The following is a 21,263-nucleotide window of genomic DNA, read 5'->3' on the forward strand; positions in this document are numbered from 1 at the left end:
TTTCTCCGCCCCAAACGAGTCTTTCTAGTTGAGTTCCTATAATGACAGCTTAATTGGGATTGGATTCGGAACCAGACGGGATGTGTGGATTGGAGTCTCTGAGAGGGGGTGCATGTAAAACTTTTGACAGCTGGCTGCCTTGCGAGCCCGTCAAAACAACTTTGATAAAAGAGGGCCCAAACAGACAAACAAAGACGAGGCACCCAAATAAATGAGTGGGAGATATGAAAATTTATCAATCTCAAGTTTCGGAAGAAAAACAAATGGCAAAACAAACAGGGGGGGTCTATGAAATGGCAAAACAACCTATTGGGATAATAATAAAAATTACATTCCTTATTCATTTGTTTTTTGTTTAATTTTAATTAATATTTTTAAAGATAAAAACACATTAGAAATGACAAACAATAATTCTCTGCACAACTTTTACTATTTTTCCTAATTAAATATTTCATGCAATATTACCCACATAGTTTTTAATAAATCACATTAAGTCTTCAAAGACTGAATAAATGTTATAACAACTTAATCACTGTTGAAGTCAACTGAATTTTCAAGGTCATTTTTGTCCACACAAAGTCGGAACATATCGTTTAATTTGATTATTTAATGCGGTCATCTTTTGATTGAAGTCAATTGGAATTTGCAGCCGTCGTTCATTGAGAAAAGTGTTTACTCGGCTTTAATAGACTTGGCCAAGGATGCTTCGTTGTCCTTGGAGCGACTACGGGTCCTGTTTTATGCTCCTCTGCTGCAGCTCCATCGCATTTGTCTGACAAATTGAGTTTCCGGACGGACACCAACTCGGAAAAAGCGCAAATAAAATCAAATGTGTTGCCGGCGGCAAGAACTACACAGGAAAATAAATAATATTGAATGTTTGAAAAAGTGGTTAGAACTTGCAGCACTCCGCTTTTGGGTTCGAATGTTAAGACCATTTAAAACGAATATTTGTAGTCTTTAAAATAGTAAAATATTTCAAATAAAATACATATATTTTTTTCCTGTGTAGAGGAAGCTGCAAAAAGGAGGACGCTCTAATGACTCGGTTTCCTCCTCATATAAAGCAATTGCCTGAAGATGCCCAATTGCACATGACACTATTTCGACCACACAGAATTTCATTTCTGCACGGAAACTTTCTTTATTTCCCCCATTTATTGCTCGCCTTTTCTGTGTAAAATTTCAATTGTGTTCTTTGGTCAACAGCCATGTGCAGGCGGCCAACAAATATTGTCAATTAAAGCCATTAGGGCCATTGGCAATTAGTTGGCAGTCCCATTATGCGGAAAGCCATTTGCCGTTCCTCGTATTTATATTTACCATCATTCTTTCGCTTGAAACAAAAACAATCTTAGGGTAGGAATTTTATTCGTAAACGCATTTCCTTTGATAGTTTGTGGAAACTATTACAAATAACTAGAGTGAATTTAAAAAGTATTTTATGTTTATGTTGCCAACAAATTCTTTCCATAAAAACAAATGGAAGCTGTTTGTACTTTTTAAAAATGGTAAAAGCTTGTATTATTTAGTGTGCTTAAAAATCGGATTTATTGCGAAATAAAAGTTCGAAACATGCAAAGCAAATTTGTAACAATCTGCTTAAAAAATACCACATTACAAATGAATGCACTTAAAAAGCAAACTACTAATCTAAAGAAAAAAATGTTAAAAAAAAATACAAGAACTTAGGAGTTCTCTACATGGTCTCTCCAAGGGGCTTGATGATCAGCTCGTGAACTTGGACATGAGGGGGCGTGGCAATGGCGTAGAGCACTCCCTGCGAGATGTCCTCGGAGTGGAGCATGCGGTCCTTGATGGCAATCCTAATGCTCTCCGGCAAGATCTCCGTATCCACCACGCCCGGACTGACGCTCTGGAATATGATCAGGTAAATAAAAACATAATAAACTGATAAACATAATGATAAGTAGACCAAAACAATTAATTTCTAAAATCTATATACACCACATAAATATATGTTGCTTATAAGCCACAGAGTCATTTGGTTTTTATTTACTGAAAAGGTTATTAGGAGATAATGTTTTTAGGAAAGATAGAAATATTTCCTTTAAAATATCTTATAAAAGAGTTTTGAAAAATACTAATTTTATTTGGAAAATATATCCAAGTGTCCAAAAATATCATGTTCATAATGATAACTAGCTGTGGTAAAGAGTTGGAAATAATAAAGAGGGTAAATATGTGTTGTTAATACTCAAATTAGAGAAATGGAAATCACAGCATTAAACCCTTTAAAGCTTTTTTAAGATAAACAAAAATAAATTAGTGTATATTTACATTAATATATATATAATAATAAATGGGGAAATGGAAAGCAAACCCACCGTAATCTTGATGCGGGTGCCCAGGCTTAGGAACTCCTGGCGATATCCTTCGGCCAGCGCAGTGACCGCGTGTTTGCTGGGCGGATAGACGTTGACGTCCGGCACCACGCCCTCCATGGACGACATGGTCTTGTGCCCGAGGATGCTGTTGATGAGCACCACATGGCCGTCGAACTTGCGCTCCCGCATCGAGCGTACTGCCCGCTGGGTGCACAAAACGATGCCCATGATGTTGGTCTGCAGGACCAGCTGCATGCTGGACACCTTCATGTCCACCAGCTGGCCGGGCTGCAGGGTGCCGGCGTTGTTCACCAGGACATCGACGGCCCCCAGTTTCTGGATCACCCAGTCGAAGGCCTCGTTCACGGAACTCTCGCTGCTCACATCGCAGTACACGGCAAACAGTTTGCCCCTCTTCTCCGCCGGCAGCTCCTTCTGCAGCTCCTTCACGCGATCCACGCGACGGGCCAATCCCACCACCGTCATCCCGGCCAGAACCAGATCCTTGGCTATCGCCGATCCAATCCCCGAACTAGCGCCCGTTACGACGGCCACCCGATTATGCCAGCGCTCCATGTTGTCCGCTCGAATGTCCACCGATATCTACTTGGATCTCCAGCCGAAGGTGCGCCTTATATATAGATAGGTCGGGATAGATAGGTGTTTATATCTATATTGGTGCGACAGTTGCGTGCCGCTCTGCGAACGAGTTTAAGCCAACTACACTGAGAAACAAATAAGCAATCTCCCCTTTTAATTATAAATTTAAACGAATAAATATTCTACCAGGAAGTTCTGCATAAGATAAAAAAGAGGGAGGCTACATAAATTAAAATGGAATAATCAACTGGCCCAAATAAAACGATTTATTATAAATTCAGTCAACTTTAACTAATTTGTTTAGTTTTAAAATGATTTAAAATAATCATCTGCCGGTTATGGGATAAATCATATTATATATCTTATAAGACTTTAATCTCGTGATTAGATAACTATTTTTGCCAGTGCATTTGGTTGGCGTGCTGAGAAACTGCCGTCTCATCGCCAAGACAATCAGTCACGCCCCCTGATACAAAAAAGGGGGACGGCATTGTATTTGCATAGTTTCTATTGTTTTTGGCCACTCCAGCCAGACGATACTGAAGCGATACTGCTCAGATCGGGTTTCGGAAGCTTTAATTGGCGTAAAAAGAACATATATTTATATAGACTGCTTGGGATAATCATAAGGCTGGAAATTGGGTCAATTAAACTCGTAAACTGTTTCAGCTTAATAATACAAATTTGAGGTAATAAGGTATCATGTGACGAAATAAGACACTATATTAACTAAAAGTGCGGGATAATTTGTATGATCTTATTCAATTGAATAAACATTAAGACAAATGACTTAAATTAAAGCATTCCTTAATTAAAAGAAAATAGGAATTTCGAACGCTTTTCGCCGTATAATTATATTTTCTTAAATTAAATTAATCCGACTCTGAGAATAAATGAGAACCGTTTAGTATGCTGTAATAATAATACCTTTTTCCACACATTAGCTTATTAAATAATTTGCATATAAAATATATGCGAGTCGCGTTCTCAACGCGCTTCCCACATTCAATTAGCCGCACGTTTATTTATCTCGGATTGTATTTAAAGTATTAGGCACTTAAATGTAGACACACCCGCTACCCTACATCATTTATCAACTAATCTACGTCATTTAAGCTGCATTTGTTTACTGTTTAAGAAATAGCTGCATTATTGCAATAGTACCTATTGCAGTTCAAAAAGTAATTAAATAGTTGAGAGCATAGTATCGCTGTTAGTTTTCTGTAATAATTACTAATGAAAAAATATGCCGTTTTATTTCTTTTATTTATTGTTTATTTATTTACAAACTAAGCTTAAAGTTATAAACTAAAGTTGCGGAGGGGTTAGGGTCTTAGATACTATGGCTTTCGGCCGACTTCATTGTTTAAATATTGTTTTGCATTGTTTTAAGGTTTATATTAGCTTGACTAGGGCTTAACTTCATGAATATTTTAGGTTTTGTATTGATTGTATTATTAATGGATTACTACCTATCCATTATAGTAAGTATTATAGTAAGAGGTTTATATTAGTTTTTGTTATGAACTCAATAATTTATAATATATTAATGGAATTTGGATTGGGAAGGAGTTTATGTATTATTTTGTGCGATTATTAAACATAATAATACAATTTTTCATACAGTGAATAACGATAGCCCGCCCAATTTTAAACACTGCACATTAGTTCAGGAAGGACTCATTAAAATATATATTTGAACAGAAGCCGATCCTCGTAGTTGGGGCGAGACGATGGAGTGGAGATGAGATGAGTGGAGTGGAGTTGAGTGGATCGGGTATGTCGATACCAATACATTGTGGTGTACATTTGGACGTGGCTGTATAACTTGTTGTGTTCCTTGCATTCCTTGTAATCCTTATGTTCCCATAAATTCTCGTGGTGGTGCTGCTGCTGCTGTGTATTGGGGCTCGGGTGGGTCAGTGTGGCCCTACCAGAAGCCGCCCTTGGATGCACTGCCTCCGCCGTAGTTCATGCTCATGTCCATGCCGTTGTAGGCGCAGAAGGCCTCGCCGTTGTCGATGCAGGGCTCGAATTGGGCGGATCCCTGGCCGAAGAAGTTGGTGGGCAGGTTGCAGGTGAGCGGCGAGCTCATGTTCCCATAGTCGCCCATGCCCATCTGCTGCTGCTGCTGCTGCTGCTGCTGGGCACCTGGCATGGACATGCCCCGCTGGACACCGACTCCGCCAGTTCCAGATCCGGCTCCTCCGGCGGCAAATTGACCAAGAGACGGGGCCGGAGCTGCTCCCTGACCAGGCCATCCGCCTGATCCCGCGCCAGGTGCCGCTCCAGATCCTCCGGCGCCCGAGGACTGCATCAGGTCGCCCATCTGCGGATAGACGGGTGCATTCACGGGCTGGCCATTCCAGTAGGAGTACGAGTTCGACATCTTCAGCGAAATGGAACTGTCAAAAATATAGCGAAAATTTTGTAAATTGGTGGGTAGGAAACAAAAAATCGAAACTGGAAAACCGGGGATGAGATTTGTAATTTTTTTTTCTGTTTTTTTTTTTGCCCAAATAAAAGCCGCACAAATTTTTTATCGCCGAACGTTGTTAACTGTTTGAACTCACTCGTGTAACTGAGGATCTGGAGCTCTGGCCTGGGGCTCATTGGCCCTTTCGTTTGACACTTGGTTCCACGGCCATCTAGATTGGAAATTTCTCAATTTCGACTAAAAAAAGTGCTTTTTAGACAAGTTGGCCATGGAAATTTAAAGCAAATTTAAGCCGTTTGAAGTTAGGCATTTGAATTGTACCGATTCAGTTGAATCTAGTTAGTCATGGAATCAGTTTAGGTACATCTTTTATATTTTAAGTTGAAATAAGCAATTTAAAGTCTCTTATTAAGCAAATATGAAGATAAAAGTTGAGGTAAGAAAGTAAAAATAATTATTTATTAAAAACAAAAATATGATGTACTTTCATGTATAAATCAAATCCCTCTTTGGCTTTTCAACCTCAATTAAAAGGATATTTTAAAGCTTATTTAATAATTTGGCCAGAGTTTATGGTAGAATTTTGGCAGAAACTGTTTTTTAAAGAGCACTCAATGAAAACTGCGGCCATCTGAAGACTTTATTGTCCTCACAATTTTTGTTTTCTTGACCTGATTTGGTAGTTAATTTTCTCAGCTTACGGCGTCCCAAGAAAATATCCACATAATGGGCATTCAGTTTTTGCCGCTCCGCTTTTAATTCAGGTCATTCCGTGTTATTTAGCATACAATTTTTATATTGTGATAAATGACATTTCTTTTCATTTTTATTTCTTTGCTCTCATGTCTCATTCCTTATTTCTATTTCTTTTGGTTTAGCCTTGTCGGAAAATAGGGGCGGTGGGCGACTGGGGGGCGTGGCGTGTGACCAGCGTTGTGTTAATTTTTGAAAAAGGACGCCAACTGTCGTGATGCAGCGCAGATGATAATGACGAAGACGTGGCAACAAACATTTGTCTACATAGTGGGTATCAAATGGGTATTACGGTCTTACTTCATTCGAATGCTGCTTGTGAATTTTAAAAGTAATACGAAACATTTATAACGATTTTTCATAAATAAACCATTTTCTCTTATGCCATTTTCAGTTTTTTTTTGGTAAATCGACTTTCGACTTGAATTTCTGACACGATTTAGTCATACATGGTTGGCATTTTAATAGGGTATTCTTAAGGTTCCCTCTCGGCAATTCATATTCTCACTTTATTCTTGTGCCAAGCATAAAATGCAAAACACTTGAACTGAGTGGAAACGAAGGCGAAAGCAAAATAAGCGACAACAAAAAGTCTCATAAACCATCAGATACACTGCTAGAAACTCATAAACTAAACAAGCTGAATATTTGAAAACATATTTTACTTGGATCAAGATTGACCACATAAAATATATATGCATTTTTGAAAATTAAAATAAAAAGTTTTTAATTTTAAAAGTTTAAAATACATTTGTACATATTTTCTTGTATTTGTTATGTTACGTATACGTAATAAATTGGCAGTATCAATGCTGAGTAATATAATATAACTTATATAAAATAACTTAAATTGTGGATTAGGGGATAAAATATGTTTCTAATAAATCAAGAATATAATTTGTTGGTTTGATTGTAATGGCATTACGTATACGCAATATATAGGTGTTGCTATTGCGTATACGCAACGTTTAACTTGCACAGTATACGCAATACTTGGGCGTTGATATCGCGTATACGCAACGTTTACTTTATGAGTGCCGACTTGGATTGCCGACATTTTTCTTTAACTGTGCCTGAGAATAAGAAGAATAGGCAGCGAGCCGAGAAAAAAAAGAACGCAACATGGCAGGGTGTTGATAATGATAGCAAAGACAAAAGCCCACGCCTAATGGGACACGGAATGACTGAGGGGCGACCAGGGTGGTCCTGGGCGATGATGAGTGGGTGGTTGGGTGGCTGGGTGACTGGGCGACTGGGTGACCATCCGACTGTCATGCCACGTCCTTGACGCGCTGCAGTGGCGACATCGTAGTTAAATTGCCTGTCCTCGGCCGGCGTCAACATTGTGTCATTGCTAGTATTAAATCAGAGCCAAACAAACGATGATACATAAGTGCGACACAAGTACGCAGAAAAACACACAGAAAAGATTAACCGAAAAGCTGGGTGGGAAAATTAAAATTGCAACACACAGACCGGACATACAGAGAGGAAAATCTTCGCGATTTGGTATCAAAAGTATTTATAATTTAGTTTATAGGTTTAAGTATTTATTATAAATGAAAAATATATTTAAATGTAAATTATAATACATGTATATTTCACTTTTTTTATAATATGGGATTAAGAATGTTAGAAAACAATTGCGGATCAGATAAGACATGATACACCTTAAACTTGCTTTTGTGACTAATTATTTAAAAGCATTTTTTTGTTTGTTAAGATTGTTTAGGAATGTATATAATTTTAAACATAAAAACATGAGTTTATTTTTCGAACTTTGTTTGTTTCAATGCAATTTATGGCGGGATTATTCTAGTCGTGCCCCTTTTTTTGAGTGATCAACTGAGTTAATATTTCACGGCCTGACCTTGGGCCATTCCGAATTATGTGCTGCCAAATATGCCGGAGGGGAGTGGGGGGAAAAGCCGGCAGGAAAGTCGCAGGAAAAACAGATCTTGGGTGATGGAAGACAGCTAGCCCAGAGCCTAGTTCATCAAGTCTGCAAACAAACGCATGCCACAGTCGGACTTCGAGGAGGCACAGGATCTGGGAAGGAGTAGAGGCACACCCACTTGGGTCAAATATGTTGGCAGTTGCATTCTGTTTTGGCTCCGAACAGCAAACATTCAAGTTGCTGGCAAAGACAAAGGACCAGCACAGTGGGCCAAAATAAGTGAAAGTGTCTAGAAAATAAATCACAAGAAAAGAAATTGAAATGCGACTTAAGATACAGTGAATTATTTAAATATAATATTTATGTAATATTGTATTACTAACGTAGAGATAAACTTATCACCAAGTTTTCACCTCAGTCAATAATTATTTTGATTTAGTTATTCACTTTTCGGCGCTCCACTGTAGAGTAGTGTAGTTTTATCGCATTACTGCAGCTGCCTCTCTGGTGGACCACTTTACCCATCTCTTTCTAACCCCCTCGAGCCGTCCCTCTCCCCCCTTTCCCCAACCGTCTCCATCTCTTTCTCCAGCACTATTTTTCTCTGTCTGTCCGATGGATGCTCCTCCCATGCCATTAGCCAAAATGGGTAAATAAGCTTAGTTCACTCTGCGACTGGGGACTTTAACTGTGTGGAAAAGGGACGGCGTATGGGGGGAAAGGGTCGGGGATAGTTGCAGGGGAAAGGAAAGCGGAGAAAGTGGTGAGAGCACTTGAAAAAGTGGCAAAATAATTACCGATAACACAAATGCCCAGGCACCGATTCCGAACAGTCGAACTTTTTCCGTGTGTCTGGCGTTTTTTGTTCCACCCTAGCATCGCATTTTCCCCGCCTTTCCATGTGGCTTTTCCTGGCCCCATTTTCCGTTTCCTCCGTGCTTTTTTTTGTTGTTGTGCTTCGCTTGTAGAACTCTGGCTTACATAAATTCAATTGTGCGCCTCTGCAAGTGTGTTTGTGTTTGGCTGTCAGTGCAGTTAGGCTAAACCGATTTGTCTCACTCTCCCGCGCACTTTCCCATTTCCCGCTCCCGATCCTGTGAGTTTTCCTGCAGGTTGTGCCCTTCTTTTCTATCTTCTTTTTTTGTAAAACTCGAATTTCTTATTTCTTTAAGCCACTAAAGTATTTTTTTGTATGTAGCTATTACTTAAATATTTTAAACATAAGAGTTAAAATCATTTACAATTGGTAGAACGTTTTTTTCTGCGAATAGCGTTAAAATTTTAATTTTAAATATATTTTTAAAGGGAGAATAAAATAATATATATGATATATTTTTACAGCCCTCTTTTCATAAGTTTAGTCAATTTAAATAATATATATTAATTTTTATACATAATGCCATTTGGTATTTGGTTCTCAAATAAATTTGAATCAACTAAATCTAAGAGTATTAAAGCAATCGACTTGGGGACTTCCAGGCCAGACTTTTAACCAGTCTTTTTTCCCTTATTTGTTGTTTGCATTGCCCAGTTGACTTCGGTGCTCTCTGTGTCAATTGATGGCCCTCGAATGGACTGGACTCGGGCGAATGGAGTGGGTCTCGAGGCTGTAGCCCCGAAAAATATCAAGTGTCGTTTGTCAAGTCAGAGCCAACATTCGATAATGTTAATTTGCAGTGGTAAAATCCGGAGACTCCCTATTCCGCATTCCGTAAATTCGGTTAGTAGCTAAGCTCCGGTAACAAGTTGTGGTGGTCTTTAATGACTGCCGTCTAATCACTCCGCTTCGGGGAACTTTCTTGGGAGGGGGGGCATTGGAATTCGGGGAGGGGGTTCATACCGCATCACATAGCCATGCCAATTTATTTAATATGCCGTACGTGAGCTTCCGCTTTCGCTTGTGTTCAGCCCCGTTTATGGCCACTGACTCTGATTCTCGTCCTTTTTTCCCGGCCTTGTGTGTTTCTACTTTCTCGCATTTCATTTCATTTTACTGGACGTTTTCAAATTTTTCACTTGAGTGAGCTTTAGCAGGCGGTTTCACATCTTTAACGATGTGCAAAAAACAAAAAAAAAACAAAAAATTTACTGCCGGACCAGGAAGAGGACTCTGGACTGTCCGACCATTTGTAATGACCAAAGCCTCTGGGGAGGCCAGCATGTGAGGACCTTCGCTGACCAAAGCTCCGCCACTGACAGTTGGGCACGAAAACATAAGTGGTATTGCTGCCAGTTCTAAAAGACTGTAAAAAAACTGTATTATACAGTGCACACTCGAAGCAGTGAACTCACAGGATAAAGGAGGTTGTGTACTACAAAATTGTTAAGATAAAATAAGTTTTGCTATTAGCAAATATCATAATAATAATTTAAAATATTTAACTTACCGAGTTTTTAATCTTTTGAGAGTACGCTGTACTTCATTTAAAGGGTATTTCGTATAGTAAAAATAATCAAGGTTATTTTAATGAAGGTTTTATATACATAAATTGCCCTTAAGTAATTGTAATAATATAAAATATCTATATTATACTATATATATACTTAAGAGTTAAAACGTTTCTTGTTGTTTATCTATATATTGTTTTACCAAAATGTTATTTTCTAATTGCTTACAAAAGTTGATTAGTGGCTACTTTCAAAAGTTATAGTATAAGTATAGAAAATGAAGGATGTGTGACTTTTAATGAACCTATTAAACCAATTTCTTAACTTCATTTCCAAATCAATGAATGCAACTTGCTGGGATATTCTCTGCGTGTGGGCTTGTGTATAATCAGCTGTCGGGTCTCGCTCTTCCGGGCAGCTTACAGTTAAAGAGGATTCCGTCAAGGACACCGAGCCGGCGAATTGTGTTCGAGTCGCAGCTCATTCGTCCTCATCGCCATCAGTCTAGGTCCTGCTCAAAAACTCAGCTCAACCCGGGCCAAAATCCAAGCCAAGTCCGACCTCGCCTCATATGCGAGTCTTTGTGTTTGCGCATTCAAGTGACGTGGTGCGGCAGCTGTGCCGTGTCCTCATCCTCATCCTCATCCGCATCCGTGTCCTCTTTATCCAGTACACCACCCCCCCCACCTCCCCTGTCACCCGGCATCCCTGACCAGGCTTAGATCCACAGAGAAAGAAATTCTGGGGCTAATCGGAAGTGAACCGGAAACCTCTCGACATTTAAGAGCATTTATTTCGGTGTCCAAAAGTTGATCAGTGGGAATAGAATGTTTGGAAGGCAGGCCAATAATATATATTTTTCTTCTCTTAAATAATAGTTTTTAGTTCACTTCAAGGTATAAAAATTCCCACTTTATATTTAGTTCGCTAGTTTACCAGTGTACTCGCACTTACATATATTTCTCGCAACGTTTTTCTGCTCTTTTTGCTTGGCATTGCGGCACCAAAGTGAGTATTTCCATATTTATAGTTTCTGAAATAGCTTCTAACTAGCTTAGTCGACTGGCTTTGTCGAGAGGGGAAAAGGTTTCCGGGGGGGTGGAAGGACTGCCAGGATATGCTCAGCCACTCCTCGGTAAATTGAATATCTCTGGTCACTTTTGCATAGAAATTACTCGATTTCAATGGCTTCACGCAAACAATGAAATGGAGTGGCCTCTATTGTCAAGTTTCCTGCCAAAGATTCAACTTTAACTAGGTTTTTATAAACATATCTTATTGAATATAATATCATTTGCTCACTCATAAAACCTATATTTTATTGTAACTGTAATATAAATATAATTTAAAACAATAAAAAGTAAATATATATTTATCATTACTATTAAGCTATAAGTCAAAGTAAGTCAATAAAGGTTGCTGAAATAATTCACCGCATTTCAATAACATTTACTTGTATTGAAGGAATACGCTTTTTCGCTTCAATAAAATGCAAGATAAATTCCCCAAGGATCATCCATAGTTCCTACTCTTTAAATGAACCTATTTAGGGGCAAAAGCCGGCCGAAAGGCATTTCAGGATTGGGAGGTCCTGCTCCTCATCTACATTTTTTCGTAGTTTGAGAGCGTCTGTTTAGGTCTGCTTGATGACCTTCAACAGTTTACTGACATTTATAAATTTTTATAAGGTTCAGGGGTTCAATAACGCAGCATGACAAAATTTATCGCCACAACGTGTTCATAACACACACACACACTCTCTGGATGGCGACCCACACAATCAAGGCAGAAATATATGCCGGCTTCAAGGGGTTAAGGGGTCGCGGGATGTCGGTGGGGGCGGAATATTGATGGCAAAACTTCATGAAACATAGCCAACTTTTTTCTCATCGCCTCCACTTTTTTTGCAATGCGTAAATGTCAGATAAGCACCACCCTCCCCCCTCCAAACACAGACACACATACGCACTAAAAAAAACAATGGAGTGGCGACTAATTTATACCCAGTTTTTTAAGAAACACTTGTTAACATATTAAAGGTTAACTATATTTGTAGTGGTGTTTGTTAAAAACGTTTTATTCGATTCCTTTTTTGGCTATCTTCAAGAGTCGTTTAAGCTTGTTACCTTTTAATGAATTCTTATTATTATTATGATTACATTTTTGAACTTATTTATATGTCTAGATATTTTTTAGTTACATTTCTTGTTTGATTTCGAAGGGGGTCTTATAATGAATTATTTTAAGGTATCTTCTGAAAGAGATGAATGGGTGTAAAAACTTTTTGTTACCAACTTGCATAGAATCAAAACTCCCTTCGCACCAAACTCCATACTTGGTATTTCTGCTGGTGCGTGCAATTTTTAGCTTACAGCTGTCAGCTGACTACATTTACAGAGGGAAAACTAAACGAACCAAACAATTTGGTGGACTGCAAACGAATCGAATCGAAAGGAAAAATCGGAGTCAGGAGAGGGATAAAAGGGAAGAAAAGGAAAAAAATAAGAATGCAGAGAAAATTTTTTTTTTTAATTTTCAAAGGTGCTTCAGCATAGACGTCTTGAAAAATAAGTTTGTAACCAGAAAAGCAATTTGTCATATTTTTTACGGAAGTTTTCAACCATGTTCAGCTTACGTCAAAATATAATTTATAATAAGAGCAGCATTCATTGGCTTACTATATCAAAAACATTTTTGTTTGTTATAGGTAAAGAGTTATTTAATATTTATGTAGTTCGTGCAAGCTCTTTAGAGATGTTCCCTATTTATTTATATAATAATAAAGTCATTTAATTTAAATGTGTCTCTCTTCGCAATCATTATTAAATAAAATAGGATAAGCCTTATTTATTAATTATTTATATTTTTCAGTGTGAAGGGAAGGGAGTTGATGTGGCGTAGAACTGGGAAAAGGTCTGTCAGCATTCGCTTGTTGACTATGCATGAGGCGGAGACACCGCAATTTCAGTTGGAGAAATCCGGGAAACTCCGGAAAACCCCCTATTTCGCCTTCTAAGACACCCACGAAAAGCTCGGACCGGATTCGCTGTCGATTGCCAAATGAATTTTGTCAGGCAGCGAAGGTTGAAATTGGCTTTTTGCCTTTTGGCGAACGTATTTTGAATTTTAATGCGAACAAAACAAGAAGAAAACCCTTTTTTTCCGCTGCCGCTTTTGTTTGTTGGGCCTGAAAAACAAACACACACGAACTGGCAGAAAGACACAGGACTATTTCATTAGCAAAAGTCAAAGACGAAGCTTGGATTAACCCCTTGATAACTGAAAAGTATACGAAACATTCATTTAAGACTTTTTGTTAATCAAACAAAAATATCTCTTCATGAGGTAAGAAAGTCGAAACGAAAATGATTGTAAATAATAAATTATTATGTTATATTATATACATAAAATAGATATATGGTGATACCATTTTACTTATATTGGACACCAGGATGCAGTATCAATTGACTTATGTGGGTATGTAGTATTTTCACTAAATATTTTATTTAATTGATTATTTTATTTCAAATTCCCACATGAGTGTGTCTTGCGAAGAAAGATGATTATATTTTCGTGTAAGCGAACACATTTCATAAAATGTTCTCATTCTCTTTTTTGTTTCTTTTTCTTTCAAAAGCGTTTATGTTGCAAACAAAAATGAATTGAACATACTACTTAATTTGATATAGGCTCAAATAATTGTTGACTTGAAAAATACATTAAAGACGATGGTTAGACGAGGGTTAAGAGAATGCATGCCTTTGGGTTTTTGTTAGCTAAAATCAACACACCCAACACCCACGTCGCCCCCCTCCACGGATACTACAAAGCAACCGCAATGGGATTGGATTAACATTCTGCCAGGATCTATAGCACACTTATGTGGGCCAGGAGAAGGGCGGCAAGGATGTGGCAAAGACGGCTGAGGCCTGAGTGCTATCTTAGATGCGGTTGAACACTTGCCTGGCTCGGCGGAAAATCAGTATGGGAAAATGGCTGCGAAGAATATGGCAGCACATTTGAATACTTGATTTCTTTTATTAGGCGTCCTTGTGTGTTCTTAATTTTCAGCCTCAATCACAATCATTCAAACATGAATTCATTTCAGTTTAGGTCATATCTTGATTGTGTTTAATTGCCAATTCCATTTGCATTTTAGCCTCGATTAGTTTATTAATTGAATTTAAATCACACATTCCCATTTGTCCATAAATATGTCAAATTATCAAATATGAAAACTAATATTTCGATTTTAATGGCACATTAATTTAATCAAAATTCTTTTAATTAAATTTGCGCAATATTTGCTTAGGCAAGATGTTCATGAACTAATAAACAAGTGCAATTCAGACTTATGAATTTTTCACACAGGTGTTGCAACGATTTTAATAAACAAGCAACAAAAATTGTTTAAAATAGATTCGACTTTATTAACTTTTAGATTTGTAAAATTTATTTTTTATTAAATTGTATCTCACTTTGCTTTATCCGAGTAAAAGTTGTTTTTAATTTGTTTGTTTTGTGTTCTTTATTTGTTTTTAAAAATAATGAATTAATTAAGGCTTACGACTTTTCTATATTATAATAAGCAACTCATGGAATTCGTAATCTTTTTATGAAAACGAGTTTCCTTATATCAAGTAATAGTTACAATTAATTTAAAATCTGATTTAACAAAGTTGTTTATCAATGCTTCCAGCTATTCAAATGTATTGCCTTTCAAATCATTTTTATAAATATAAAAATGGCTTTCCTAATTCGCCTCTACAACTTGGCAGTTGTCACCGCCTGTGAGTTGGTCTGTGCGTAAGGTCATGACACACATTTGACAAAGAGGACCGACCTGTCCTCCAGCCAACATCCACCACCCACCGCCCACTACCACCCACTCCCGCCCACTACCACCCACTACCGCCCACTCCCGCCTCCCTGAGTCCAGTGTCCATTCCAGGGCCTTTGTTGTTTAGGTTTTGGGCTTGATTAGACTCCAAGTATGCCTAAGCCCATGCGTGTGTAGCCATGTGGTTGTGGGTGGGTGTTTCGGTGGGTGGGGGTGACCTTGCTGTTGGCCCGGGCTTGGAGCGGGGCCAAGTCAAGTCAAGCAAAAGAGCGCGACCATAAAAGTGCCTCGGAAATGGAAACACAAATGGAAACGAGCAGATAAAACAATAATTGAGAGTGGCCCAGGATGGCGGTGATATTTCGTTGGGGGCCCAGGAAATTATGGACCCACGAATTACCCAGGTAAATTAGTATCTTTAGATAGTAATTTATTATCCAAAATTATAAATGAAAACAAAAAATCTCAAATTAAAGCTTTTAGACCTTTAAAAGAGGGTTTTCTAACAACGTCATTTGTACCATTTATTTTTGGTTATGTTGTTAAATTTCTAAGTATGCCTGTAACGCCATTTACAGGGTAATTGAATGGCTTAACTTGCTATATTATATATGAATTTCATTTGGAATTGCTAATGGTCAAACAAAACTGCATGTGAACTTGGGAAAGAATATTTGTGATTCTTTGGAAGCCACTATGGAAATTAAAGCCGTAAACACACACACACATATGAAGCAACTCATATTGGCAATAAAATAGTGATTCGACAATGTTACTTTTTAAATAACGTTTTATTTGAAGGAATTGGTATATCAAATACCTGTGTGTAATAATTTTAATTAAATATAATATTTAATAAATATTTATAACTATCAGGGTAGTCAGTGATACCTAACAGGTATCCTTTCTAAATTTTCTAAGGTTGTTTGTATACCTACATTTTGTTATTAACCTGAACTTTGTGTTGTCGCAGCTTAAAAAGGTGTGAGCAGTGAAATAAAAGTAAGGCGCGGAATTTAGCGAAGGATTGTTATTCATACGCCTCGTTGGCCGAGAGATTTATGCCAGGCAACAGGGAACGAAGCGAAAGACAACCTAAGATGGTGATAAAGGGGAGGAGGCAAGGCTAGCATAATAATAAGAAACAGAACCAACAACAGCAATTAAAATGGCGGCAACAGCAAATAAGAATGTGATAAAAATAAAAACAAAAGTGAAAAGCCGTCACTCTCCTCTCTTCGTCTTATTTTACTTACCTCTCTGGGTGCTTACACTGGAAACAAATTATTTGATCCTTTAATATCAAAAATTTTTAAATCATCAGTTTTGTTTAAAACCCCTTAAATTGGTAATACTTTATCGAAAGCATTGATCAATGGTTTTAAAATTAAAAAGTTTTAAAGTTCATTCATCATTGATTGATTAAGTGAAATAAAAAGTTGTATAAATTATTTAAATGAGTATTTAAAAAAATTAGTATTTTAGGAATTAAAATTTCGTTTTGAATAATATAGAAGTAATTTATTCATATATTTTGAAATGATATCAATGCATACAAATACATGAAATTAGAGCTTTTTCCAGTGATCCTCCCTCTGTTTCCCGCTTTTGGAAATAAAAGGCGACTGGCGGCGGCAGCGCTTTTAATGACGCAGCAGCAAACACTCGGAAGGCGTCAACCCACTTGGCACAGAGGGGGGTGGTGGGCGGTAGGCGGTGGGCGGTACGCATTCCATATGTGCACATGTGTGCGTGCGTTGAGCAGCTGTTAAATATTTGCTCAGTTCTTTTTTCGTTCTCACTGCAACCATTTCAAATGTATTAATAATTGTCAAATGTTTAATTAGCCAAGCGAACACAAGCTCAACTCGTTCGTTCGCCAAGGAAGCCATTCCAGCGCCCCAAAGAGACAACTCAGTCATGCTGAAATACACAGGGAGAAAAACACAGCAAATTGGATACAATTAATTGACCGTAACCATATAAAAAGGGTCTCTAAGAAGTTAAATAAAATGCAATAATAATAAAAATATAAGTTTCAAATTATTAACAATTTTTAAAAACATTTTAATTAATTTACATTAACAAATAAAAATTATTTTTTATTACTTTAAGATTATAAATTTTATAGTAGATAATAATCATATATTCCCTTCAAACAAAAAATGTTGTAATACGTTTTTAAAAAACTGCAGCAAAAGCAAAATAATAAAATGTTCTAAGATCTGAAATTGTAAGGAATTTAATTATAATAATGAAGGATTTTAAAAATATCGGATTGAGGGATATTAATAATGAAAATATAGTCATATTTTTGTAATATTTTTCTGGGTGCATGAAGAGACAACGGAACATATTACCGGCGCCAAAAATATGCGTAAAATGCTCGAACAGCTTCAACGCAGCAGCAGCATTTTCTCCTCTTTAGACCTCCAAAACAGACACCCTCCCCCCGCACTCGTGACACCCCCCCTTCCCCAGCTGTGCTAGGCACCGCATTAGGAAAGGCAAAAGGAAATATCCTGCGCCTGGGACTTTTCCTCGCCGCCAGCCGAAACGTTCGGCAGAGAGAATTTCCCTGGGTGCGAAGCACTTTGCTGCTTATCGCATGCTACAAATTTTGTCATTCAGTGGCCTGAAAATGAATTGGATTTGAAGCAAATAATATTCGAGGACAAAATTAGGAGATATTTTTTTTTTTTCAACACCAAGTTTGTTTCAGATTATGTATTTAATTCTATAGAGAATAGTACAATTGATTTCTAATGATTTTTGATGAATGTCTAAGATATAAATCAAAATTTAGAAATTAACCACTCTTTATAATAGGAATATAAAAATTACTTTTTGTATAGTATAATTTTAAAAATTATCTTTTGGTATATATTATATAATATTACTCAACCTTTTTATAAATTCAAATGGAGATACCATTTTTGAATGTGTTTATTTTCAACCCATATTTATTTTTAGAGATAATTAAACAGGATTAGCTGGGGGAAGCAGATTAAAAACAAGAATATGTACATGTTCATTAAAAGGCTTAACAGTGAACGACATAGTTGTAAAACAGATTAAAACTGCATTTTTAGATGGAAAGCCAATAAATATAGTTTCATTTGTTTACTTTTTAATAAGTTGAATTTCGTAAGGCTTAAGTATACTATGTTTGTATACTTTTCTTCCCAAAAAATGTATTGCATTACAGCCCTGAAACGAACTACGTAAATACTTTTGTGTGATAGTCATTTTACGGCATTTAAACCGCATTAAAATGATATTAAATATTCATTCAGAAATTTAACTGGCAAACATGAAAAGGAAGAGAAAGGCGGCCAACAAAAGCGATAATAATAATAATAATAATAACATTGACAACAATGACAGCGCAACTGACACGATTTGTGTTAAATGACAGATACAAAGAGAACGATGGAAAATTATGGTCGAGAAAATGCGAAAAGGAAAATGTCGCTTTATTGTTACAAATTATTCATTAAAAAGCTGATTTCCCAGCATAACGAAGATGCCGAAAAAAAAATAGAAATAAAACTATCAGTATGCCATTAATTCTGCCACTTTAATCTGGTTTTAATGTTGAGCATTTGCCATGTAAAGTGCATAATAAAATTGTAGAAAATTTAATTATGCGCAATTAATGCGCATTAAATGCACGCAACAGCAGGCGAATGATCCTGGACAGCCAAAGTGGGCGGCCTCCTGTCGAGGGGGCGTGTCTATTGATGTCGGCTAATTGACTGCCATCGGTTGATGGGGGCTTTGGGGGGTTGGGGGGTTTGGGGGGGGTTTTTGGGTGGAATGGCATAACCAAATGCTCGGTCAACTGCTAATTAACATTCCCAGTTGGTGCCAGCGATTGATGGGGACGGAAAAAAAGCGAGGATTCAATGCTGTAATCCGGAGTGAGATGCCTGCCATGTCCTGTCCAAGGAGCAATTACAAAAATAATGGAAAGAGGAGCCTCAACTGTCAATGAGAATCGCCCTCAAAAGCAGGCAATTCATTTTTCATTAGGTCTTTAAAAGGCAGGGGAAATTTTAAATTTATCAAAGGAATAAAATCAGAGGCTCTACAACATGAAATTAATTAAAACTAATGTATATATTGTGAATGTCTTGTAGAAGCCTATAAATACTATACCAATGTTTTTCACTTTTTGGAATTTTTCTAATCACAAATACACAACAACCCATCCTCTGGGATAAATGTCAAATTGAAATGCTCGTTCTGGTTTTTTATACCCTCAGTCACAGTCTGTATTCATAACGAAAAAGATCCAAAATAAATTCTCGGTCATAAAATTTCTTATGATTACAAAAAGGTAATTTTTGGAACCAAAACCCCAGACTCAAAATTTGTCAAGGACCTTCGGACATGTCGTCGCAGGAGTTATCCTTCTGGAACGGTCAGCCGGTGACCTCGCCCGTCTATCCCCAGATGGGCGATGCCACGAATCCCAATGCGACCGGCTATGTCGGCCATGGTGGTCAGTGGTCCAGGGCGGCGTTGTTCTCCTCCAGTCCGGGGATGCATCCGGTGGCGCCACAGGGAATGGGCGACTTCCGGCCGATGACCGCAAACCCCTATGGCCAGCCGCAGGAACGGGGACCTGGATTTGGACACGGCCAGGGATCCTACGAACCCTGCATCGAGAACGGCGAGGCCTTCTGCGCCTACAACAACATGGAAATGGGCGTGCAGGGGGGCGGGGCCAAGGGGGACTTCTGGTAGACAATGGGCATGCCCACCCTCATCATTACCGCCCCACGATTTGTCCGTGAAATAAACATCATGCTGTCTTCCCAGTTTTTAACATATTGTCTTTTCTCTTGGCAAAGAAATTCGAAATGCTTAGATAAAGTTCAAAATTATTGGTACTATGTAAAATACTATTAAATTGTTTTTTTATTTTAGTAAGTATATCAAAATCGTATCATTTACAACAATTAAATTGAATTTAAATTCTATATAAATCGAATTTAAGTAGGAATTTGGTTGAAAGAAACTTCAGAAGCAGCAAAGATATTAATGCAAAATTAAACATCCACGACTAGTACTCTTCGATTTGCCATGGAATACAAATCATTTGGTTGCCTTTTATTTTTATGTTTCGTTTTGCTGCAATTTTGCACATCTGTCGTTTGGCAAACGATTGCAGTCAAAATACTAGCACCCATAAATTGCTAAAAAAAATTGTATTGGCAATGCCAAGGTAGCAGTTTGATAGCAAAGTTATACTCAGAATTCTCGAGAAAGGGTTTAATTTCAATAAGGAGTTGGCAGTACCATATTGTATACCTATGTATTTTTTTTAAGATTATGGAATAGAAAAAAATAATAATGGTAGTCTGGTAAATTTTGCATGTCTGCCGCAGAAAGCTTCCACATTTTTCCAAAGTTATAGTGGCTAATAAAAATGTTTGAGTGGAGAACCATTGATCAGTCTAATGACCGCCACTGTGTCCTTCCTTTGGATGCATTATCCTGTCTACTTGCCCTATTCCTCGCTAAGAATTTATGGCGAGCCCTCGACTCCGTTTGATTGCGAATATTATTTTATTTTATGTAAACTCTTTTCCACATCCTGCTCCTAAAAAAGGGCCATCAAATGCAAATGTTTATGGCAGAAGGCGCCCCTTCGCCCCACAGTGCAATGCATTTTGCATGCCGATGGCGTTGGGTTTTTATGGGTGTGTGGAGTATTTATGGTCCAACTATGGCACCTGCCCTGCCCTGCTGCAACAATTTCATTTCCCCATTTCCCCCCTTTCCCCTCCTTCCCCTCCTTCTCCCCTTTTCTTTATTTAAATAAAATATTTAACGAAATTCCTTTCTGCGAGTTGGCTATTTAACTTGTGTCGCGATTTAATTTCCACAGAGAATTAATGCCGGCAGGCAGTCAACTCAACTCGATATGGAATGGCCTTTGATATGCGATTTTATTTGATATCGAAATGGATTTCATTTGATATGGAAGTT

The 21,263-nt window shown here is 37.7% G+C and overlaps 3 protein-coding genes across 3 annotated transcripts; 1 reads left to right on the forward strand and 2 right to left on the reverse strand.

The window, feature by feature from the left end:
• Positions 1-1,527: 1,527 nt before the first annotated feature.
• LOC108049965 (farnesol dehydrogenase) lies at positions 1,528-2,938 on the reverse strand. Its single transcript, XM_017131394.1, has 2 exons — positions 2,349-2,938; positions 1,528-1,876 (listed from the first exon to the last, which is right to left on the reverse strand). Exons 1-2 carry the CDS (start codon positions 2,922-2,924, stop codon positions 1,700-1,702), a joined length of 753 nt encoding a protein of 250 aa, XP_016986883.1. The 5' UTR covers positions 2,925-2,938; the 3' UTR covers positions 1,528-1,699.
• A 1,674-nt stretch (positions 2,939-4,612) lies between these two features.
• Positions 4,613-5,511, reverse strand: LOC108049969 (uncharacterized protein DDB_G0282077). Its single transcript, XM_017131398.2, has one exon. It carries the CDS (start codon positions 5,335-5,337, stop codon positions 4,879-4,881), a length of 459 nt encoding a protein of 152 aa, XP_016986887.1. The 5' UTR covers positions 5,338-5,511; the 3' UTR covers positions 4,613-4,878.
• Positions 5,512-19,557: 14,046 nt separating this feature from the next.
• On the forward strand, positions 19,558-20,097 carry LOC108049976. The gene has a single exon (XM_017131405.1). The coding sequence runs from the start codon at positions 19,659-19,661 to the stop codon at positions 20,013-20,015; it is 357 nt and encodes a 118-aa protein (XP_016986894.1). The 5' UTR covers positions 19,558-19,658; the 3' UTR covers positions 20,016-20,097.
• Positions 20,098-21,263: the final 1,166 nt, after the last annotated feature.

The sequence above is a fragment of the Drosophila rhopaloa genome, unplaced genomic scaffold (assembly GCF_018152115.1).
Source record: "Drosophila rhopaloa isolate 14029-0021.01 unplaced genomic scaffold, ASM1815211v1 contig_3, whole genome shotgun sequence".
Lineage (NCBI taxonomy): Eukaryota > Metazoa > Arthropoda > Insecta > Diptera > Drosophilidae > Drosophila > Drosophila rhopaloa.

What these genes read in the sequence shown, in the direction of transcription:
- LOC108049965 (XM_017131394.1), bottom strand. Translation starts at nt 2,924, where the DNA reads ATGGAGCGCTGGCATAATCGGGTGGCCGTCGTAACGGGCGCTAGTTCG. An exon ending in GCACCCGCATCAAGATTACG is followed by an intron (nt 1,877 to 2,348) that starts GTGGGTTTGCTT and finishes ATCATATTCCAG; the next exon opens with AGCGTCAGTCCGGGCGTGGT.
- LOC108049969 (XM_017131398.2), bottom strand. Translation starts at nt 5,337, where the DNA reads ATGTCGAACTCGTACTCCTACTGGAATGGCCAGCCCGTGAATGCACCC.
- LOC108049976 (XM_017131405.1), top strand. Translation starts at nt 19,659, where the DNA reads ATGTCGTCGCAGGAGTTATCCTTCTGGAACGGTCAGCCGGTGACCTCG.